This window comes from Octopus sinensis, linkage group LG27 (genome assembly GCF_006345805.1).
Source record: "Octopus sinensis linkage group LG27, ASM634580v1, whole genome shotgun sequence".
In the NCBI taxonomy this organism is placed as follows: Eukaryota; Metazoa; Mollusca; class Cephalopoda; order Octopoda; family Octopodidae; genus Octopus; species Octopus sinensis.
Genome location: NC_043023.1, coordinates 3,397,520 through 3,422,880, shown reverse-complemented (window position 1 = coordinate 3,422,880; position 25,361 = coordinate 3,397,520). Strand labels below are relative to the sequence as shown.

General features: G+C 38.7%; 2 protein-coding genes across 3 annotated transcripts in view; both read right to left on the bottom strand.

Annotated features, from left to right (window-relative positions):
* Positions 1–6,109: 6,109 nt before the first annotated feature.
* The window catches only part of LOC115225478 (zinc finger protein OZF-like), a 19,285-nt gene continuing 33 nt past the window's right edge, over positions 6,110–25,361 (bottom strand). The window contains exons 1-3 of one of the 2 annotated variants that reach the window (XM_036513999.1): positions 25,320–25,361; positions 17,764–18,546; positions 6,110–7,352 (exon numbers count right to left, since the gene is read on the bottom strand). The exon at positions 25,320–25,361 is cut by the window's right edge and continues 33 nt beyond it. In XM_036513999.1, the coding sequence (XP_036369892.1) occupies positions 6,215–7,352; positions 17,764–18,281 (1,656 nt within the window). In that variant the 5' untranslated portion in view covers positions 18,282–18,546; positions 25,320–25,361 and the 3' untranslated portion in view covers positions 6,110–6,214. Of the gene's footprint in view, positions 8,061–11,297; positions 11,420–17,763; positions 18,547–25,319 lie in introns of those variants that run through there. The other variant, XM_036514000.1, reaches the window with a different exon arrangement.
* On the bottom strand, positions 23,608–24,561 carry LOC115225477 (general transcription factor II-I repeat domain-containing protein 2-like). Its single transcript, XM_029796431.1, has one exon. It carries the CDS (start codon positions 24,559–24,561, stop codon positions 23,608–23,610), a length of 954 nt encoding a protein of 317 aa, XP_029652291.1.

The following is a 25,361-nucleotide window of genomic DNA, read 5'->3' as shown; positions in this document are numbered from 1 at the left end:
CATCCTTCCTCAGATTCTCCAACACTACACCTGATTTTGTCCCCTCCATACACACGCTGAAGCATGGAACAAACTGCTGGCATCAGTTGTTAGTTGTTGGAGCACTGTATCCTTCAAAACTTCCATCCTTCCTGAGATTCTCCAACACTACACCTGATTTTCTCCCCTCCATACACACGCTGAAGCATGGAACAAACTGCTGGCATCAGTTGTTAGTTGTTGGAGCACTGCATCCTTCAAAACTTCCATACTTCCTGAGATTCGCCAACACTACACCTGATTTTCTCCCCTCCATACACAAGCTGAAGCATGGAACAAGCTGCTGGCATCAGTTGTTAGTTGTTGGAGCACTGCATCCTTCAAAACTTCCATACTTCCTGAGATTCTCCAACACTACACCTGATTTTCTCCCCTCCATACACACGCTGAAGCATGGAACAAACTGCTGGCATCAGTTGTTAGTTGTTGGAGCACTGCATCCTTCAAAATTTCCATCCTTCCTGAGATTCTCCAACACTACACCTGATTTTCTCCCCTCCATACACACGCTGAAGCATGGAACAAACTGCTGGCATCAGTTGTTAGTTGTTGGAGCACTGCATCCTTCAAAACTTCCATCCTTCCTGAGATTCTCCAACACTACACCTGATTTTCTCCCCTCCATACACACGCTGAAGCATGGAACAAACTGCTGGCATCAGTTGTTAGTTGTTGGAGCACTGCATCCTTCAAAACTTCCATACTTCCTGAGATTCGCCAACACTACACCTGATTTTCTCCCCTCCATACACAAGCTGAAGCATGGAACAAGCTGCTGGCATCAGTTGTTAGTTGTTGGAGCACTGCATCCTTCAAAACTTCCATACTTCCTGAGATTCCCCAAAACTACACCTGATTTTCTCCCCTCCATACACAAGCTGAAGCATGGAACAAGCTGCTGGCATCAGTTGTTAGTTGTTGGAGCACTGCATCCTTCAAAACTTCCATACTTCCTGAGATTCCCCAAAACTACACCTGATTTTCTCCCCTCCATACACAAGCTGAAGCATGGAACAAGCTGCCGGCATCAGTTGTTAGTTGTTGGAGCACAGCATCCTTCAAAACTTCCATACTTCCTGAGATTCCCCAACACTACACCTGATTTTCTCCCCTCCATACACAAGCTGAAGCATGGAACAAGCTGCCGGCATCAGTTGTTAGTTGTTGGAGCACTGCATCCTTCAAAACTTCCATACTTCCTGAGATTCCCCAACACTACACCTGATTTTCTCCCCTCCATACACAAGCTGAAGCATGGAACAAGCTGCCGGCATCAGTTGTTAGTTGTTGGAGCACTGCATCCTTCAAAACTTCCATGCTTCCTGAGATTCGCCAACACTACACCTGATTTTCTCCCCTCCATACACAAGCTGAAGCATGGAACAAGCTGCTGGCATCAGTTGTTAGAGCACTGCATCCTTCAAAACTTCCATGCTTCCTGAGATTCGCCAACACTACACCTGATTTTCTCCCCTCCATACACAAGCTGAAGCATGGAACAAGCTGCTGGCATCAGTTGTTAGTTGTTGGAGCACTGCATCCTTCAAAACTTCCATGCTTCCTGAGATTCGCCAACACTACACCTGATTTTCTCCCCTCCATACACAAGCTGAAGTATGGAACAAACTGCTGGCATCAGTTGTTAGTTGTTGGAGCACTGCATCCTTCAAAACTTCCATGCTTCCTGAGATTCGCCAACACTACACCTGATTTTCTCCCCTCCATACACAAGCTGAAGCATGGAACAAACTGCTGGCATCAGTTGTTAGTTGTTGGAGCACTGCATCCTTCAAAACTTCCATGCTTCCTGAGATTCGCCAACACTACACCTGATTTTCTCCCCTCCATACACAAGCTGAAGTATGGAACAATCTGCTGGCATCAGTTGTTAGTTGTTGGAGCACTGCATCCTTCAAAACTTCCATGCTTCCTGAGATTCGCCAACACTACACCTGATTTTCTCCCCTCCATACACAAGCTGAAGTATGGAACAATCTGCTGGCATCAGTTGTTAGTTGTTGGAGCACTGCATCCTTCAAAACTTCCATACTTCCTGAGATTCGTCAACACTACACCTGATTTTCTCCCCTCCATACACAAGCTGAAGCATGGAACAAACTGCTGGCATCAGTTGTTAGTTGTTAGAGCACTGCATCCTTCAAAACTTCCATGCTTCCTGAGATTCGCCAACACTACACCTGATTTTCTCCCCTCCATACACAAGCTGAAGCATGGAACAAGCTGCTGGCATCAGTTGTTAGTTGTTGGAGCACTGCATCCTTCAAAACTTCCATGCTTCCTGAGATTCACCAACACTACACCTGATTTTCTCCCCTCCATACACAAGCTGAAGCATGGAACAAGCTGCTGGCATTAGTTGTTAGTTGTTGGAGCACTGCATCCTTCAAAACTTCCATGCTTCCTGAGATTCTCCAACACTACACCTGATTTTCTCCCCTCCATACACAAGCTGAAGCATGGAACAAGCTGCTGGCATCAGTTGTTAGTTGTTGGAGCACTGCATCCTTCAAAACTTCCATGCTTCCTGAGATTCGTCAACACTACACCTGATTTTCTCCCCTCCATACACACACAAGCATGTATCTGGCTCATACACTGTTCACTTTCCAGACATTTGTACATTACTGCATGTTCTTTATACATACTTTCTGACAAGTTGTGGTGCACCTGAGCACTGTATACAATAATTTCATTATTTATAACCGACGGAGTGCTCCTATATATATATATATATATATATTACCTGCACCCCCCACTATCTCTCCCTCTCTTTCCACTGGTGGAACCTTTCTCAGCTAGAACTCCCCCCCAACTCAGCTCTAGAAAAGCTCGAACCGATCGTGACCGATGCCGGACCACCCGGCCCCTGTGCAGGTGGCACGTAAAAAGCACCCAATCCACTCGCGGAGTGGTTGGCGTTAGAAGGGCATCCAGCCGTAGAAACTCTGCCAGATCAGATTGGAGCCTGGAGAGGCCTCTGGCTTCCCAGACCCCGCTCAAACCGTCCAACCCGTGCTAGCGCGGAAAACGGACGTTAAACGATGATGATGATGATGATATGGAAGCGCTCCGTCGGTTACGACAACGAGGGTTCCGGTTGATCCGAATCAACGGAACAGCCTGCTCGTGAAATTAACGTGTAAGTGGCTGAGCACTCCACAGACACGTGTAGTACCCTTAACGTAGTTCTCGGGGATATTCAGCGTGACGCAGAGAGTGACAAGGCCGGCCCTTTGAAATACAGGTACAACAGAAACAGGAAGTAAGAGTGAGAGAAAGTTGTGGTGAAAGAGTACAGCAGGGATCACCACCATCCCCTGCCGGAGCCTCGTGGAGCTTTTAGGTGTTTTCGCTCAATAAACACTCACAACGCCCGGTCTGGGAATCGAAACCACGACCCTACGACCACGAGTCCGCTGCCCTAACCACTAGGCCATTGCGCCTCCGCTATATATATATATATATATATATATAATCCAAACATGAAAACACAGCAACGGGAGGACGTGGAACAAATATAGTATTATTGGACGCTCAGGAAGGAAGGGAAGAAGGAGGGTTTTACGTTTCGAGTGGAGCTCTTCGTCGGAAACATAAGAGAAGGAAAGATCCAGAGAAGGGAAGACGGAGGAAAAAAAAATCGCCAACGGTACACACGCGGTCACATTGTGTGTGTGTGTGTGTGTGTATAGATATACAGGGTGATTCAAAAGTCACCATACATAGGAAAAATTTTTTTTTTATAAGAAACAGTTAAAAAAAAAAACTGCTTCTTATGAAAAAATAAATTGTTCTTATGTATAGTGACTTTTGAATCACCAGGAAAGAAAGCTCCAAAAGAGCCATCCTTGTTTTCTTTGTATCATTTACCTGGATGTTTTGTTGTCCCTTTTTGTATCCCCTAACTGTCTGGATGTTTTGCGTTCTTGTTCCATTTTGTACTTTTTATATATAAAACATATAGCAGTGTACATACACTTTAGTCTCTTATATATATATAGGCGCAGGAGTGGCTGTGTGGTAAGTAGCTTGCTTACCAACCACATGGTTCCGGGTTCAGTCCCACTGCGTGGTACCTTGGGCAAGTGCCTTCAACTATAGCTTTGGGCCGACCAATGCTTTGTGAGTGGATTTGGTAGACGGAAACTGAAAAGAAGCCTGTCGTATATATATATATATATATATATGTATGTGTGTGTGTGTTTGTGTTTGTCCCCCTAGCATTGCATGACAACCGATGCTGGTGTGTTTATGTCCCCGTCACTTAGCGGTTCGGCAAAAGAGACCGATAGAATAAGCACTAGGCTTACAGAGAATAAGTCCTGGGGTCGAGTTGCTCGACTAAAGGCGGTGCTCCAGCATGGCCGCAGTCAAATGACTGAAACAAGTAAAAGAGTAAAGAGTAGAATGTAAAGAATATTTTATGTAAAGTAAAAGGAATGCCGAGATCATTTGGAATAAAAAATATTATTATTATAATCGTTTTCTGAATCACTCACACCATCACTTGTGAATGCGATTGCTGATTCCCAAACACTCGTAGACAGACATGTAGATTTCTGGGGCACGTAAGAGAACCATCCGAATGTGGCCGTTGTCAGCGCCGCCCCGACTGGCCTCCATGCTGGTGGCACGTAAAAAGCACCATCCAATTGTGGCCGTTGCCAGCCTTAACTGGCCTCTGTGCCAGAGGCACGTAAAAAGCACCATCTGACCGTGGCCGTTGACAGCCTCGCCTGGCCTCCGTGCCTGTGGCACATAAAAAGCACCATCCGATTGTGGCCGTTGCCAGCCTCCCCTGGCACTTGTGTCGGTGGCACGTAAAAAGCACCCACTACACTCACGGAGTGGTTGGCGTTAGGAAGGGCATCCAGCTGTAGAAACACTGTCAGACCAGACTGTGCCTGGTGCAACCTTCTGGCTTCCCAGACCCCAGTTGAACCGTCCAACCCATGCTAGCATGGAAAGCGGACGCTAAACGATGATGATGATGATGAAGTCTGGTCGTTTGTGTGTCTCTCCTTACTAACGGTCAGCCATTTTGTATTTTCAAATAAGAAAGAAGACAGCAAAGGACCATTGATGAGGTCACAGGAGTGTGACGAAAGAACTCTGGCCGAAATAAGATTAAGATTAATGTAAAAAATAAATAACGCTGAAGCAAATTAACCCTTTTGTTACCATATTCCTGTTGAGATGCTCTGTGTTTCTTTCAATTGATTTTAAATATAACAAAGAATTTAGTAAAATAACTTAGTTATCATTCAGCAAGTGTTAGGAACATAAGTTGTGACTAAGGTTTGGTGGAAGATTTTAATTCAAAACTTATGAAAACAAGACATTTGTACTCAGAGCCAGAGTCGGTTTCAGCCAGGTTGGTATCAAAAGGGTTAAACATAATAAAGGATTTAGTAAAATAACTTAGCTATCATTAAGCTAGTATTAGGAACATAAGTTGTGACTAAGGTTTGGTGGAAGATTTTAATTCAAAACTTATGAAAACAAGACATTTGTATTACAGAGCCAGAGGTGGTTTCAGCCAGGTTTGTATCAAAAGGGTTAAATATAACAAAGAATTTAATAAAATAACTTATTTATCATTAAGCTAGTGTTAGGAACATAAATTGTGACTAAGGTTTGGTGGAAGATTTTAATTCAAAACTTATGAAAACAAGACATTTATACTACAGAGCCAGAGGTGGTTTCAGTCGGGTTGGTATCAAAAGAGTAAATTTTCAGATTTTGTTTCACTCGTTAGAAATAGCAGCCAAATCTTGTGCAAATTGAAGACACATTTGACTGACTGTCTTTAACCCTTTTCATTACCATATTTCTGTCGAGATGCTCCGTGTTTCTTTGAATTAATTTTGAATATAACAAAGAATTTAGTAAAATAACTTAGTTATCATTCAGCTAGTGTTAGGAACATAAATTGTGACTAAGGTTTGGTGGAAGATTTTAATTCAGAACTTATGAAAACAAGACATTTATACTACAGAGCCAGAGGCGGTTTTGGTCGGGTTGGTATCAAAAGGGTTAACACCAAATATATAGTGTGTGTGTTTTTATTGGCTAAACTGGCAAAATGACCCTTCCAAAATACAACAATATATAAAATATAGTTTTTACAAAAAGACTTCTGATGTTGGCACAGTTATTCTTTAGTGTGACTACACACATGTGTAGTCAACTGTCTTTTCTGAGCAAATGATTTACTGCAGACATCACAGTGATAAGGCTTCTCTCCTGTGTGAATACGTTTATGTACAGTCAAAGGATATTTCTGACAGAATGATTTACCACAGACATCACAGTGATAAGGCTTCTCTCCTGTGTGAATACGTTTATGTATAGTCAAAGAACATTGATGAGAGAATGATTTACCACAGATATCACAGTGATAAGGTTTATCTCCTGTGTGAATTCGTTTATGTATAGTCAAATGACATTCCTGAGAGAATGATTTACCACAGATATCACAGTGATAAGGCTTCTCTCCTGTGTGAATACGTTTATGTATAGTCAAAGAACATTGATGAGAGAATGATTTACCACAGATATCACAGTGATAAGGTTTATCTCCTGTGTGAATACGTTTATGTATAGTCAACTGTTTTTTCCGAATAAATGATTTACTGCAGACATCACAGTGATAAGGCTTCTCTCCTGTATGAAAGTGTTTGTGTTCAATCAAATGACTTTTCTGAGAGAATGATTTACCACAGATGTCACAACAATAAGGCTTCTCTCCGGTATGGGTTTGTTTGTGTTTGATTAAATGTTGATTTACAGAAAACGATTTACCACAGATATCACAGTGATAAGGCTTCTCTCCTGTGTGAATACGTTTATGTATAGTCAACTGTCTTTTCCGAATAAATGATTTACTGCAGACATCACAGTGATAAGGCTTCTCTCCTGTATGAAAGTGTTTGTGATCAATCAAATGACTTTTCTGAGAGAATGATTTACCACAGATGTCACAACAATAAGGCTTCTCTCCGGTATGGGTTTGTTTGTGTTTGATTAAAGCGCAATTTACATAAAATGATTTACCACAGATATCACAGTGATAAGGTTTATCTCCCGTGTGAATACGTTTATGTATAATCAAATAACATTTCTGAGAGAATGATTTACCGCAGATATCACAGTGATAAGGTTTATCTCCTGTGTGAATTCGTTTATGTATAGTCAAATGACATTCCTGAGAGAATGATTTACCGCAGATATCACAGCCGTGTGGCTTCTCTCCTGTATGAAGACGTACATGGGTACTTAAGTTGCTGCTTGTAGATAATGATTTACCACAGATACCACAGCTGTATGGCTTTTCACCTGTGTGAGTTCGTATGTGTTTAGTTAAGCCGCCACTTGAAGTGACCGATTTACCACAGATCTCACAGTGATAAGGTTTCTCTCCTGTATGAATACGCAAATGATCAGTTAAGTTATCATTTCGAGAGAATGATTTACCACAGATACGACAGTGACGTGGTTTCTCTTCTGTATGAATTTGTTTGTGTAGACTCAAACTATTTCCTTCAGAGAATGAAAGACCACAAATATCACAGTGATACAGATTCTCTCCCATATGAATGCGTTTGTGAATGGTCAAGGATCTGTTTTGAGTGAATGATTTACCACAGACATCACAGTGATATGGCCTATCATTTCTGCAAATAAGTTTCTTAATATTAAGGTCAACTTTTTGAGAGAATGACATTTTATAAATACCACAGTGTTATATTTTCCCAATATTTTTCGACGTCAATCAATCCACTGTGGTTTTTATTCAACCATATTCTCACACAAATGTTTATCGAATTTTCCTTCTCTATCACAATATGTTTTTATTTTCAAATATTTATATATTTTATTCACAATATTTTCTCTGCTACATTTCCATCAAACTGCAGTCTTTGTTCATATCTGTGGCTGTTGCAAACTCCTTTGTAATCCGATTTTAATTAGAATCAAAAGTCATCTCCTATACATTCCTGTCAATAAAACAGAGACATTTTACAATTAATTTCAGTACATAGAAAATATTATAAAATATTATAAAAGTCAATGTAATTCCTGTTCTGTATAACAAGTTCCTTTAATCTGTAGCAAGTCATAAAACTATTTTACTTGTCCTGGCATAGCACAGTTGTGCTCTGGCATTCTCCAGCCAATCAGGGCTGGGTGCGTATGAATACCAAAGGCAGTTCTCTGCCCATGAAGTGAAGCGGAAGTTTTAATCAGTGGATAGACGGCAGAAGAGCAACATCTCTCTTTCAACATGGAACAGGTCTTTGTGTTTTATCACCAACATTGTGCAGCAAACTCTGGATTATATCAGCTCTTGACTTGCCATATCATGAACAGCTCCTTGTTATTCACACCAGCTTCACACCGCAAGCTATGAATTATACCGGCCCCACAAACTCTGATCCCATCACGAACAGCCTGTTTCATTTATGCCAACTTTGCTCCCCGATGTTCTGGATGACATCAGCCCCCTACTCGAGTCATGTTATGTTTCTTTGTTTGTCTCCCCCAACATCACTTGACAACCGATGCTGGTGTGTTTACATCCCCGTAACTTAGCGCTCCGGCAAAAGAGACCGATAGAATAAGTATTAGGCTTAGAGGAATAAGTCCTGGGGTCGATTTGCTCGACTAAAGGTGGTGCTCCAGCATGGCCACTGTCAAATGACTGAAACAAGTAAAAGAGTAAAAGAGAAAAGAAACCGATAGAATAAATACTAGACTTACAAAGAATAAGTCCTGGGGTAGATTTGCTCGACTAAAAGCGGTGCTCCAGCATGGCCACAGTCAAATGACTGAAACAAGTAAAAGAGTAAAAGAGAAAAGAAACCGATAGAATAAATACTAGGCTTACAAAGAATAAGTCCTGGGGTAGATTTGCTCGATTAAAGGTGGTGCTCCAGCATGGCCACAGTCAAATGACTGAAACAAGTAAAAGAGTAAAAGAGAAAAGAGACCGATAGAATAAATACTAGGCTTACAAAGACTAAGTCTTGGGGTCGATTTGCTCAACTAAGGGTGGTGCTCCAGCATGGCCACTGTCAAATGATTGAAACAAGTAAAAGAGTAAAGCAAATGTAGATTGAGATACAGGGGCCCCAGACGGACAGACACAATTTTGCATTTGGTTGGCCTGGGGCTATAGTAGAAGACACTTGCCCAAGGTGCCATGCAGTGGGACTGAACCCAGAACCATGTGGTTTGTAAGCAAGCTATATACCACACAGCCACTCCTGCGCCTGTGTGGTACATAGACAAAGTATACCTTATGGGAATCAGGGTGCTCCTGGAATTGAAAATCTGCCCTTCATTTGGTTTTGAACATCCAGCTTTGAGCTCAGGTCTGGATGAGGATTTGTTGTATGCTAACACTCTTTTACTTGTTTTAGTCAGTTGACTGCGGCCATGCTGGAGCACCGCCTTTAGTCGAGCAACTCGACCCCGGGACTTATTCTTTGTGACCCCAGTACTTATTCTATCGGTCTCTTTTGCCGAACCGCTAGGTGACGGGGACATAAGCACACCAGCATCGGTTGTCAAGCAATGCTAGGGGGACAAACACAGACACACAAACATACACGCACACATATATATATATATATATATATATATATATACATATATACGACGGGCTTCTTTCAGTTTCCGTCTACCAAATCCACTCACAAGGCTTTGGTCGGCCTGGGGCTATAGTAGAAGACACTTGCCCAAGGTGCCACACAGTGTTACTGAACCCGGAACCATGTGGTTGGTAAGCAAGCTACTTACCACACAGCCACTCCTAACAGTCGAACATTCAAATTAAAAAAACTCCCAAAATTTGTGAACCTACAAGTTTTTCATTTAAACTGAATTTCAAGTAATACTATATTGGTAGGGTACCAATAAACGTTTTATTATTATTACTAACCATTGGTAGGGTACCAATAAATTATTATTACTAATCATGGGAAATAATTCAGACACAATAAGAAAACAAAATGTCAGTGTTAACATATTCAACAGCCTATTTCTTTACTACCGACATGGGGCTGAACACAGAGGAGACAAACAATGACAGACAGACGGATTAAGTAGATTATATCGACCCCAGTGCGTAACTGGTACTTATTTAATCGACCTCGAAAGGATGAAAGGCAAAGTCGACCTCGGCGGAATTTGAACTCAGAATGTAAAGACAGACGAAATACTGCCCACAAGGGGCTAAACAGAGAGGAGACAAACAAGGACAGACAGACGGATTAAGTCGATTATATCAACCCCAGTGCGTAACTGGTACTTATTTAATTGACCTCGAAAGGATGAAAGGCAAAGTTGACCTCTGTGGAATTTGAACTTAGAACATAAAGTCAGATGAAATACCTATTTCTTTACTACCCATAAGGGGCTAAACACAGAGAGGACAAACAAGGACAGACAGACGGATTAAGTAGATTATATCGACCCCAGTGCGTAACTGGTACTTATTTAATCGACCTCGAAAGGATGAAAGGCAAAGTGGACCTCGGCGGAATTTGAACTCAGAATGTAACCGCAGGCGAAATACGGCTACGCATATCGCCTGGCGTGCTAACGTTTCTGCCAGCTTGCCGCCTTAAAACAAATTTAACAGCCTGTCACATCCACGCAGTTTCAGGTTCAGTTCCACTGCATGAAACGTTGGTTATGTGTCTACTGCTATATCTATAGGCACAGGGGTGGCTGTGTGGTAAGTAGCTTGCTTACCAACCACATGGTTCCGGGTTCATTCCCACTGCATGGCACCTTGGGCAAGTGTCTTCTACTATAGCCTCAGGCCTACCAGAATGTTTGTTTCACCTCAATAGACGTCATTGATTGGTTGAAATTGCAGAAAAAAAACAACAAATATCTTACAAACAATAGAATTTTCTCAATAAAGCCAAGAGAAAAAGATGTTTTATAAACACATTCTACCAGTATACGAAGTTTAAAATGTTTAGTTACGTGGAAATTATGTTAAAAAACTGCCGGTCAAACGGAAAAGATCCCAGAAGGGTCTAGAATAAACTTATTTATTTAGGTTATAGTTTAATTACTGGTATCAGACAATTAGTGACGGACAATAAAGGTTTAATAGCGATCTCGGACTTATCAACATTAACAATTTGCACTTCTGCCTGGAGCTTTTAATTATCCGTATTCACTGATTTTTACTAAGGTAATATGTAATTATGTCTTACCTGTTCTGATAAATCAATGCTAAATGTGAAATATCTTTAATTACAAGCAAGGTGCGACTCGACAGCAGTTTGACATCAGGAATATTATAAAACCGACACAGAAAATAAAACGAAACGTAGACAAAAAGAACCCCCCCCCCAAAAAAAAGATAGAATCTGTCACAGATAAAAAGAATTTCAATGTTTTTGTATTTTATATAAATTTTTTAGCCTTGCAATACATTGGGAATAATATGTTTGTTATATATTGTAAGTGAAATTTTCAGAAATGATATTACACATATAAATGTATGCTTCTAGCTGCGTGTGTATACGGAACCGACTGTATGTTTCGTTCCATCTTGTTCCGATTCTCTTTTTCTCAACTTTCTGTCATCAAATTGTATTTGCAGTTGAATAATTCCTTGTTCTAGTTTCGTATTTTTATTCTTCCCCACACCTTAAAAAAAAATTATATATCACATTAACAAGAGATAATCATATCTACACATTTCATTTAGTTCGATGATAAATAGTCTGTCTATTTCTAAATATACTTTGAAGTAATTGAGGGTATAAAAACGAAAGAAATATAAAACCTAGTTTAGTAGAGAATTATTTTTACTACGTTTCGTTTTACTATCTCTCTCTCTCTCTCTCTATCTATCTACCTATCTATCTATCTATCTGTCTATCTATCTATCTATCTATCTATCTCTCTCTATCTATCTATCTATCTATCTCTCTTTATCTATCTATCTATGTCTATCTCTCTCTCTATATATATATATATCTATCTATCTATCTATCTGTCTGTCTGTCTGTCTGTCTATATATCTGTCTGTCTGTCTGTCTGTCTATCTATCTATCTATCTATCTATCTATCTATCTATCTATCTATCTATCTATCTACCTACCTATCTATCTATCTATCTATCTATCTATCTATCTATCTATCTATCTATCTATATAATCTATCGATCTATCCATATCTATCTATCTATATAACCACATACCTATCTATCGATCTATCTATCTATTTTTTTATTATTTTATTTTGTCGGCACACCTTATCTTTGAATATTTTTATTATTTCTATTTTTATATACTTTATGTTATAATTATTATATCTAAATTACATTAACACACACAAATAACAAAACACACTTTTATCTACTTAGTCTGCTGGAATATCTCAACCGAACTACACGGAGCTTCCTAAAAGTCCTTTCCCCCTGATGATATTTTGCTCAAAATCTTCAAAATGCAAACGTATTTTATTCTATACGTTTGTAATTTGTACGGAGTGCAAATTGAAACAATTGTAGGCAATACTATTACTACTATTTAGGAGGCGCAATGGCCCAGTGGTTAGGGCAGCAGACTCGCAGTCATAGGATCGCGGTTTCGATTCCCAGACCGGGCGTTGTGAATGTTTATTGAGCGAAAACACCTAAAGCTCCACGAAGCTCCGGCAGGAGATGGTGGTGATCCCTGCTGTACTCTTTCACCACAACTTTCTCTCACTCTTACTTCCTGTTTCTGTTGTACCTGTATTTCAAAGGGCCGGCCTTGTCACTCTCTGTGTCACACTGAGTATCCCCGAGAACTACGTTAAGGGTACACGTGTCTGTGGAGTGCTCAGCCACTTACACGTTAATTTCATGAGCAGGCTGTTCCATTGATTCGGATCAGATGGAACCTTCATCGTCGTAACCGACGGAGTACTTCAGACTACTATTTACTATCTTACTTGTTTCAGACATTTGACTGTGGCCATGCTGGAGCACCGCCTTTAGTCGAGCAAATCGACCCCCAGGACTTATTCTTTGTAAGCCTAGTACTTATTCTATCGATCGCTTTTGCTGAACCGCTGACGTAAACACACTAGCATCGGTTGTCAAGTGATGTTGGAGGGAAGGGGGGCAAACACAGACACACACACAGCTGGCAGAAACGTTAGCACGCCGGGCGAAATGCGTAGCCGTATTTCGCCTGCTGTTACGTTCTGAGTTCAAATTCCGCCGAGGTCGACTTTGCCTTTTATCCTTTCGGGGTCGATAAATAAAGTACCAGTTAGGCACTGGGGTCGATGTAATCGACTTAATACCTATGTCTGTCCTTCTTTGTCCCCTCTGTGTTTAGCCACTTGTGGGTAATAAAGAAATAGGTATTTCGTCTGCCGTTATGTTCTGAGTTCAAATTCCGCTGAGGTTGACTTTGCCTTTCATCCTTTCGGGGTCGATATAATCGACTTAATCCGTTTGTCTGTCCTTGTTTGGCCCCTTGTGGGTAGTAAAGAAATAGGTATGTTATGTAAGATTCCAAGACCTTATGAGTAAAATCCAACAGAATTTAAAATGGGTCATTCCAAATGTAGATTTTATAAGAACCTAAATTAATTTATATCCATTAAATCTTTCCATTTTCTTACTAGTTAGTTAGTTAGTTAGTTAGTTAATTTGGCTCAAAAGCAAATAGCAAGGCCATGTAGGGGGACATGGAGTTAAGTACAGGGTGGTGTTCATGTAAAGAGTTCAGGCCACTTGAGGTCAAGGGAGGCTTTGAACAAAGCGGTCGTCGGCATCTTCACCATCTCGTCTGGCAGCTTGTTCCACGGATCCGCAACCCAGACGGAGAAAGCTCCTCTCCTTCGATTGAGATGAAAACGTCGCAGGTAGAGCTTTTCGGAATGACCCCGCAGCCGACGCTCTGGAGCAGGAGTGAAGAACAGCTCTTTCGAGAGGTTACACTTTCTGCTTATGATGTTGTGGGCGAGAATGAGATCACCACGGCGGCGGCGTTTTTCAAGAGAGTAAAGGTCGAGCGTCCTCAGCCTTTCTTCGTAGGACAAATTTTTGAGACTGTAACGAAATGAGTGAATATCTTCTCTGGACCTTTTGGGGGTGCGAGAAGCAATCACTTTCTGTTGCTTTAATATCAAGATTCTCTACCAGTCAGAAACAAACAAGACGCAAACGTAAATAATATATATCTACTTTATTCTCTTATGTGGTAACAGATAATTGGTGTATCTGGCATCCCTTTGGTATAGATGTGTCTCAGCTGAACCTTATCGCTGTAAAATAAGATAGTGTTCAAATGCAAAACGACACTTGTCAAAGATGGCGTCCGGAGAAAGGAAGATGATGTAGTCTGCAACAATTTGGTTAAAAGCTTTCGGTAAAGGCTGCTGCTAGAATCAAATTCGGACAGAGAGAATATACGTGTTGTACCTTCGATAGCCATGTCTCAAGTCGCTGCTGACTGCTGCTAGTGGTCAAACGTTCTACGATCCCCTTGCCTCGGCTAACTGCCACGTAGGCAAAAGGGTTCTTCTTCCGTTGCTTTGCGCATGCGCGAGAGGGCCCTTCCTCTCTCTGCCTTGGTGAAGGCACCAACATGCGCGAAATAGGGATCACTACAAGACCATGAACCATGCTGGTAGCCAGCTTCTGGACTCTTTCGAGATGCTGTATGTCTTTGAGGAGATAAGGAGAAGAGGCTTACTAAATAATATATATATAAAATTAGAAAAAAGAACACTTTTTATCAATTCAAATTTCTAATTTTTTATATATATAATTGGAATGTTCGACTGTTAGCATACAAGAAATCCTCATCCAGACCTGAGCTCAAAGCTGGATGTTCAAAACCAAATGAATGGCAGATTTTCAATCCCAGGAGCACCCTGATTCCCATAAGGTATACTTTGTCTATGTACCACACAGGCGCAGGAGTGGCTGTGTGGTAAGTAGCTTGCTAAGCAACCACATGGTTCCGGGTTCAGTCCCACTGCGTGGCATCTTGGGCAAGTGTCTTCTGCTATAGCCCCGGGCCGACCAATGCCTTGTGAGTGGGTTTGGTAGACGGAAACTGAAAGAAGCCTGTCGTATATATGTGTATATATATATATATATATATATATATATATATATATATGTATGTGTGTGTTTGTGTGTCTGTGTTTGTCCCCCTAGCATTGCTTGACAACCGATGCTGGTGTGTTTACGTCCCCGTCACTTAGCGGTTCAGCAAAAGAGACCGATAGAATAAGTACTGGGCCTACAAACAATAAGTCCTGGGGTTGATTTGCTCGACTAAAGGCGGTGCTCCAGCATGGCCGCAGTCAAATGACTGAAAACAAGTAAAAGAGTATATATTATTTTGTGTGAAATTTGATTTAGTATTTCTAAATTGAAATTTTTTTCCCTGTAAGTTTTGGATTTTATTCTTTCAAGTAACAATTATAAATATATATCTATATCATCATCATCTTCGTTTAGCGTCTGCTTTCCATGCTAGCATGGGTTGGACGGTTCAACTGGGGTCTGGGAAGCCAGAAGGCTGCACCAGGCCCAGTCTGATCTGGCAATGTTTCTACGGCTGGATGCCCTTCCTAACGCCAACCACTCCGTGAGTGTAGTGGGTGCTTTTTACATGCCACTAGCACAGGTGCCAGGGGAGGCTGGCAACGGCCACAATTGGTTGATGCTTTTTACATGCCACCGGCACAGGTAAAGAATATTTTATGTAAAGTAAAAGGAATGCCGAGATCATTTGGAATAAAAAATATTATTATTAAAATTGTTTCTGAATCACTCACACCATCACTTGTGAATGCGATTGCTGATTCACAAACTCTCGTAGACACACCTGTAGATTTCTTTTTAAAAAACAAGGGTAGAATTGTTTGTTTAGAAGAAACTTTATTTCACTCTCTATAAATTTCTTGGTAACATGCAAAAGCATTTGTCATGGTAGTAGAAACTTTTGTATTTTGTTCAAAATTTGGATCTTGTGCTGGCAAAATAAAACTCATAAACCTGGGGTTTCATAACATGGGTCCTTGGAAAGTAAGGTGTAACTGTATTTCAATAATTTTTATTAAAACTATCAGTAAGTGATGTCACCAATGTAGATATAGTTGTGGTTAGAAGATTGCTCTCACACTCTGTCAGATCTTTTTCATGTGTAAATACATTTATTTTTATATAAAATATTTATTTGTTTTGCAAGATTTTTGATGTGAAATCATGTGTTGAAACAGATGTTGTATTTCAGAATGGTCATCTTGCCAGTTTAGCCAATAAAAACACGCGCAGTAATTTTTACATTAATCTTAATCTTATTTCGGCCAGAGTTCTTTCTTCACACTCCTGTGACCTCATCAGTGGTCCTTTGCTTTCTTCTTTCTTATTTGTGTGTCTCTCCTTACTAACTGTCAGCTATTTAGTATTTTCAAATAAGAAAGAAGAAAGCAAAGGACCACTGATGAGGTCACAGGAGTGTGACGAAAGAACACTGGCCGAAATAAGATTAAGATTAATGTAAAAAATAAATAAGGCTGAAGCAAATTAACCCTTTTGTTACCATATTCCTGTTGAGATGCTCTGTGTTTCTTTCAATTGATTTTAAATATAACAAAGAATTTAGTAAAATAACATAGCTATCATTCAGCAAGTGTTAGGAACATAAATTGTGACTAAGGTTTGGTGGAAGATTTTAATTCAAATCTTATGAAAACAAGACATTTGTATTAAAGAGCCAGAGGTGGTTTCAGCCAGGTTTGTATCAAAAGGGTTAAATATAACAAAGAATTTAATAAAATAACTTGGTTATCATTAAGCTAGTGTTAGGAACATAAATTGTGACTAAGGTTTGGTGGAAGATTTTAATTCAAAACTAATGAATACAAGACATTTATACTAGAGAGCCGGGTTGGTATCAAAAGGGTTAACACCAAATATATAGTGCGTGTGTTTTTATTGGCTAAACTGGTAAAATGACCCTTCCTAAATACAACAATATATAAAATATTGTTTTTACAAAAAGACTTGTGATGTTGGCACAGTTATTCTTCAGTGTGACTACACACATGTGTAGTCCACTGTCTTTTCCGAACAAATGATTTACTGCAGACATCACAGTGATGAGGTTTATCTCCTGTGTGAATACGTTTATGTATAGTCAAAGAACATTGATGAGAAAATGATTTACCGCAGATATCACAGTGATAAGGTTTATCTCCCGTGTGAATTCGTTTATGTATAGTCAAATAACATTTCTGAGAGAATGATTTACCGCAGATATCACAGTGATAAGGCTTCTCTCCTGTATGAATGTGTCTGTGGTCAATCAAATAACTTTTCTGAGAGAATGATTTACCGCAGATATCACAGTGAGAAGGTTTATCTCCTGTATGAATACGTTTATGTATAGTCAAATGACATTCCTGAGAGAATGATTTACCGCAGATATCACAGTGATAAGGTTTATCTCCTGTGTGAATACGTTTATGTATAGTCAAATGACATTCCTGAGAGAATGATTACCACAGATATCACAGTGATAAGGTTTATCTCCTGTATGAATACGTTTATGTATAGTCAAATGACATTCCTGAGAGAATGATTTACCACAGATATCACAGTGAGAAGGTTTATCTCCTGTATGAATACGTTTATGTATAGTCAAATGACATTCCTGAGAGAATGATTTACCACAGATATCACAGTGATAAGGTTTATCTCCTGTGTGAATTCGTTTATGTATAGTCAAATGACATTCCTGAGAGAATGATTTACCGCAGATATCACAGTGAGAAGGTTTATCTCCTGTATGAATTCGTTTATGTATAGCCAAATGATATTTGTTAGAGAATGATTTACCGCAGATATCACAGCCGTGTGGCTTCTCTCCTGTATGAAGACGTACATGGGTACTTAAGCTGCTGCTTGTAGATAATGATTTACCACAGATACCACAGCTGTATGGCTTTTCACCAGTGTGACTTCGTATGTGTTTAGTTAAGCCGCCACTTGAAGTGACCGATTTACCACAAATATCACAGTGATACAGATTCTCTCCTGTATGAATGCGTTTGTGAATGGTCAAGCATCTGTTTTGAGTGAATGATTTACCACAGATATCACAGTGATATGGCCTATCCTTTCTGCAAATAAGTTTCTTAATATTAAGGTCAACTTTTTGAGAGAATGACATTTTATAAATACCACAGTGTTATATTTTTAGACGTCAATCAATCCACTGTGGTTTTTATTCAACCATATTCTCACACAAATGTTTATCGAATTTTCCTTCTCTATCACAATATATGTTTTTATTTTCAAATATTTATATATTTTATTCACAATATTTTCTCTGCTACATTTCCATCAAACTGCAGTCTTTGTTAATATCTGTGGCTGTTGCAAACTCCTTTGTAATCCGATTTTAATTAGAATCAAAAGTCATCTCCTATACATTCCTGTCAATAAAACAGAGACATTTTACAATTAATTTCAGTACATAGAAAATATTATAAAATATTATAAAAGTCAATGTAATTCCTGTTCTGTATAACAAGTTCCTTTAATCTGTAGCAAGTCATAAAACTACTTTACTTTTCCTGGCATAGCACAGTTGTGCTCTGGCATTCTCCAGCCAATCAGGGCTGGGTGCATATGAATACCAAAGGCAGTTCTCTGCCCATGAAGTGAAGCGGAAGTTTTAATCAGTGGATAGACGGCAGAAGAGCAACATCTCTCTTTCAACATGGAACAGGTCTTTGTGTTTTATCACCAACATTGTGCAGCAAACTCTGAATTATATCAGCTCTTGACTTGCCATATCATGAACAGCTCCTTGTTATTCACACCAGCTTCACACCGCAAGCTATGAATTATACCGGCCCCACAAACTCTGATCCCATCACGAACAGCCGGTTTCATTTATGCCAACTTTGCTCCCCGATGTTCTGGATGACATCAGCCCCCTACTCGAGTCATGTTATGAACAGTATATTTTCATTTAAGCTAACTCCATTCCTATTAGCTTAAATGACTTCCGACAGAATCCATATTTCAATCATAAGTTATAAAGCTTTTCCTGACTCATACACACAGGCTATGCTCTTACTACTTGTCAGCTCTTGTTAATATCTCTATAGATAAAGCTAAAGTATGGCAGGTTTGGTAGCCTTCAACTAACCCTATCTCCTCTGAGACCCTGCGACACAAGTTGACCAAAATTGAGAGTATGATAGAAGAAGGCTTGCTCTTCATTCTGTAGAAGAAAAAATTCAAATCGGACCATGTTAACACCAAAAATTATTTACATCAAAAAGGTGCATTTTTTCGATGAAAACCCCTATTTTTTACGATTTTTTTACTGCTGTGTCGTCATTTTTCGGTGTATTTCAACCACAAAAATGTTCATTTAAAGAGAATAACAAGCTACATAATGCAAAATTTTTACTTTTCAAAAATTCCAATCCTAAAGGGTCGAAACAAACCCGAGCAACGCCAGGCGATATTGCTAGTAAAAAATATTTTTGTATAAAAACTGCCTTCTGATATTCCATTCCACATGCTTCTCAAAAGCTCACACACAGGAATTTTCCACGAAAACTTCCATGCTATAAATTAGTGACCAATCTTACTAAAGCAGTAACATACTAAATGGACTTCCACTAAAAATCTTTCAAAGTTGATAAATATCAAAGATACATTTAAAGTAAAACATTATTCTTTAGTGACAATGTCATCTGATATTCTGAAATAATAGAGAAACAGTCTAAGCTACAGAGGATGTTTAAACTTTTAGCATTCAGGTTATTCTGTCAAAAGCAATGCTTATTTTTTTAGATTGCTTTAACCCTTTCGTTACTGTATTTATTTTGGGATGCTCTGTGTTTCTTTCAATTAATTTTAAATATAACAAAGAATTTAGTAAAATAACTTAGCTATCATTAAGCTAGTGTTAGTAACATAAATTGTGACTAAGGTTTGGTGGAAGATTTTAATTCAAAACTTATGAAAACAAGACATTTGTATTACAGAGCCAGAGGTGGTTTCAGACAGGTTGGTATCAAAAGAGTAAAATATAACAAAGAATTTAGTAAAATAACTTATCATTAAGCTAGTGTTAGGAAGATAAATTGTGACTAAGGTTTGGTGGAAGATTTTAATTCAAAACTTATGAAAACAAGACATTTGTATTACAGAGCCAGAGGTGGTTTCAGCCAGGTTGGTATCAAAAGAGTAAAATATAACAAAGAATTTAGTAAAATAACTTGGTTATCATTAAGCTAGTGTTAGGAACATAAATTGTGGCTAAGATTTAGGGGAATATTTTAATCTAAAACTTTTGAAAACAAGACATTTGTACTCAGAGCCAGAGCCGGTTTCAGCCAGGTTGGTATCAAAAGGGTTAAATATAACAAAGAATTTAATAAAATAACTTATTTATCATTAAGCTAGTGTTAGGAACATAAATTGTGACTAAGGTTTGGTGGAAGATTTTAATTCAAAACTTATGAAAACAAGACATTTGTACTCAGAGCCAGAGGTGGTTTCAGCCGGGTTGGTATCAAAAGGGTTAAATATAACAAAGAATTTAATAAAATAACTTATTTATCATTAAGCTAGTGTTAGGAACATAAATTGTGACTAAGGTTTGGTGGAAGATATTAATTCAGAACTTATGAAAACAAGACATTTGTACTCAGAGCCAGAGGTGGTTTCAGCCGGGTTGGTATCAAAAGGGTTAAATATAACAAAGAATTTAATAAAATAACTTATTTATCATTAAGCTAGTGTTAGGAACATAAATTGTGACTAAGGTTTGGTGGAAGATTTTAATTCAAAACTTATGAAAACAAGACATTTGTACTCAGAGCCAGAGGTGGTTTCAGCCGGGTTGGTATCAAAAGGGTTAAATATAACAAAGAATTTAATAAAATAACTTATTTATCATTAAGCTAGTGTTAGGAACATAAATTGTGACTAAGGTTTGGTGGAAGATTTTAATTCAAAACTTATGAAAACAAGACATTTGTACTCAGAGCCAGAGGTGGTTTCAGCCGGGTTGGTATCAAAAGGGTTAAATATAATAAAGGATTTAGTAAAATAACTTGGTTATCATTAAGCTAGTGTTAGGAACATAAATTGTGACTAAGGTTTGGTGGAAGATTTTAATTCAGAACTTAGGAAAGCAAGACATTTATACTACAGAGCCAGAGGTGGTTTTAGCCAGGTTAGTATCAAAAGGGTAAATTTTCTGATTTTGTTTCACTTGTTAGAAACAGCAGCCAAATCTTGTGCAAATTGAAGACACATTTGACTGACTGTCTTTAAACCTTTTCTTTACCATATTTCTGTTGCTTTACTTGTTTCAGTCATCTGACTGTGGCCATGCTGGAGCACTGCCTTTTAGTCGAGCAAATTGACCCCAGGACTTATTCTATCGGTCTACTTTGCCAAACCACTAAGTAATGGGGACGTAAACACATCAGCATCAGTTGTCAATCGATGTTGTGGGGACAAACAGACACACACACATACATATATATATATATATATATATACGATGGACTTTTTTCAGTTTCCGTCTACCAAATCCATTCACAAGGCTTTGGTCGGCCTGAGGCTATAGTAGAAGACACTAGCCCATGATGCCATGCAGTGGGACTGAACACAGAACCATGTGGTTGGTAAGCAAGCTACTTACCACACAGCCACCCCTGTGCCTATAGATATAGCAGTAGACACATAACCAACGTTTCATGCAGTGGAACTGAACCCAAAACCACGTGGATGGGACAGGCTGTTGAATATGTTAACACTGACATTTTGTTTTCTTATAGTGTCTGAATTATTTCCCATGATTAGTAATAATAATAAAGTGTTTATTGGTACCCTACCAATTTAGTATTACTTTAAATTCAGTTTAAATAAAAAAAACTTGTAAATTCAGGAATTTGTGAAGTTTTTTTTTTTTTAATTTGAATGCTGAGAACAGTGGTCGATGTAATTAACTAATCCACTTCCCCCAAAATTGTGCCAAAATTTGAAACCTTTATTATAGGTACATTAGAGGAAAGTGAGTCTTTACATAAAATTTCTCGACAACCATAAATGGTAATTTACAGAATGGGGATCTTTTCGGTTTGAACGGCAGTTTTTTCTAGCAGTGTCATATGAAATTGTCACCCATAATTATGACCCTAGTATCGATCTATTGCATTTCAATCTGTTTTAGGGTTAGGATTAGGGGTGGAGGCAAAGGTATCTTTTCTTTCTTCCCAAATGTAAATAAACCCAATCTGTTTCTTAAACGAGGGACATATTCATACGACACAGAATGTTTTCACCTCAATAGACGTCATTGATTGGTTGAAATTGCAGAAAAAACAACAAATATCTTACAAACTATAGAATTTTCTCAATAAAGCCAAGAGAAAAAGATGTTCTATAAACACATTCTACCAGTATACGAAGTTTAAAATGTTTTAGTTACGTGGAAATTATTTTTAAAAACTACCGTTCAAACCGAAAAGTTCCCAGAAGGGTCTAGAACAGGGGTGGGCGAACTTTTTTGATCGCGGGCCGCACAGTGCGTCTTTGGAACCTTGGCGGGCCTCATTTATAAAAATCGAGTGAAAATACTTTTAAAGGCGGTTATAGACCTATAAACACACAATCGATTGAAAAGAAATTTTGTGAAATATTCCTGGTTTACGTGATTTAATTTATTTTTTAGACTATCGGGTTCATGTTTTTTGGTTATTTGCTCCTATAGTTGAAATTATTACAGGAACCTCGGTTATTTTGGACAGCCTGTTATTGCTTACAAATTGCCAGGAACGGAATTTTCCTAGTAAAATCTGCACTAATTGTGGACAACCACCTCTTAATATTATGGACAACCATGATGAATATTATACTTAAATTCTAGGATACCCAAAATAAAAGATTTTAAAGAGAAATAACAGTTTATTAATATGAATTGATATCTGAAATTAGAAACGTCTCCTCGGTAGTTGTTTCAATGTCACAGGCAAGAGGTGAGTTAAGCAAATCGAACAGGCCTTCAACTGCCTTGAAATCAGCAAATCTTCTAATGAATTCCTTTTGTAAAGCCATCAACTGGGAACTGTACTTGTCCGATGATTCTTGTGTAACAGACTGTGTTTTCAGCAGAGGGAAGTGCTTGGCAAAAAGTCCAAGCTTCCATTGAAAAGCTTTCACTTCCAGGTACAATTCATGAGCAAATATACCTTTACCTTGCAGTTTTGTGTTAAGTTCATTCAGCTTCTGCATTATGTCCACAGCAAATGCAAAATCACAAACCCATTCGTCACTCTCCATTTCGTTTAAAAAGTCACATGAGATGTCTTGCATTTTGAGAAACATAAGAATCTCTGCTTTGAGGTCCCATACTCTCTTAAGAACTTTTCCAATGCTTAACCAGCGGACATTTGTGTAGTACAGCACATCAGTAAAATCAGCCTCCACATCCTCCAAGAAACTTCGGAATTGCCTGTGTTTCAATCCCGTGATCTTATTAAATTCACTGCACGCACCACAGGTTCGATGACATGTTTGAGTTTTAAAGATGACTTACAAAGGCTTTCTTGATGTATGATGCAGTGAAAAGACAACACACTGTGTAGTGGAAAATCTTCTTTGATTTTGTCATTCAACAACTTCACAAGGCCGGAATATTTACCGGTGAGTGAAGGAGCTCCATCGGTTGTAATGCTGGCCAGTTTATTTAGGGTTAATCCAGACCTGATTGGACTGTTAATGACACTGTTGAACAAATCTTTTCCAGTAGTAGTGTCTTTGAGAGACTCCATAGATAACAATTCCTCTGTAATTTCAAAGTTTTCGTCAATTCCTCTGATGTAAATGAGTAACTGAGCAGTATCCTGAATATCAGTACTCTCATCTAAAGCAATAGAAAACCACTGAAATCGACCACTGGCTGTTAACAGCTGTTCATGAATATTCACGGCAATTGCATCAATGCGACGAACAATAGTTCTTCGTGACAGGGAAATGGCTTCTACTTTTGACTTAACTTCAGGACACACAACGCTGACAGCATTAACCATACAATCTTTGATAAATTCTGCTTCTGCGAATGACTTGTTTTGCTTTGCAATTTTGTTGGCCAATATAAAACTTGCCTTTGTCGCGTTCCTTTGTAAAGAGGAGGTTTTATCAAACACATTTTGCTGTTGCTTCAAACGTTTTGTCAGATTATTTGCTTTCTTTTGCAGTTCTTGTTTTGATAAATTGTGTCCAAAATTGGCGTGCTTCGTTTGAAAGTGGCGTTTCAAATTATATTCCTTGAACACAGCAACTGTTTCAGAACAAATCAAACATGGAGCTTTCACTCCAACGTCGGTAAAGAAATACTTTTCAGTCCAATTTTCATTAAAAACACGACATTCCTCTTCAATTTTTCGCTTTTTAGATAGCTTCAAACAACTCATTTTGGGTAAATTTTATCAGACAACAAAAGCTAGTTTGAAACACTCGTGTCTGTACTAAATTCAAATAATCGATAGAGTGAATGATAACCAACCACAGCTCTGTGTCCAGAAAAAGCTGGTTCAAGCCCTTTTATTAACCTGGCTGGCTTCTTCATTGGAACGAAACGCATCGTCCATCATTCCCTCTTCACCATCTAACACGTGATTTATTTATTTGAATGTTTCAAGCATATCGATTGACTCGTTGTATTGCCACAATACTTGTTTCATTGTTCTATTAATTTTTGTTTTTGTAGGGTCTGACGAGAAAACTCACCTGGAAATGTGTTTTATTATGATGTCATGGGAATATTTCTCGAAATTTTTCATCGCTTCACAGTAGCTGAAACAAACAAACCAACAGCGGACAATTTTGTGAAGGCGCGAAACAGTGAACTGAAATAAAATGCAAACAATTGTGAATTACCGTACAACTGAAACAGTTACGAAGTATCTGCATAGAAGTTGGGATTCATAAAAGCTCTCGGCGGGCCGCATGAAAACCTACGGCGGGCCGTAGTTTGCCCACCCCTGGTCTAGAATAAACTTATTTACTTAGGTTATAGTTTAATTACTGGTATCAGACAATTAGTGACGGACAATAAAGGTTTAATAGCGATCTCGGACTTATCAACATTAACAATTTGCACTTCTGCCTGGAGCTTTTAATTATCCGTATTCACTGCTTTTTACTAAGGTAATATGTTATTATGTCTTACCTGTTCTGATAAATCAATGCTAAATGTGAAATATCTTTAATT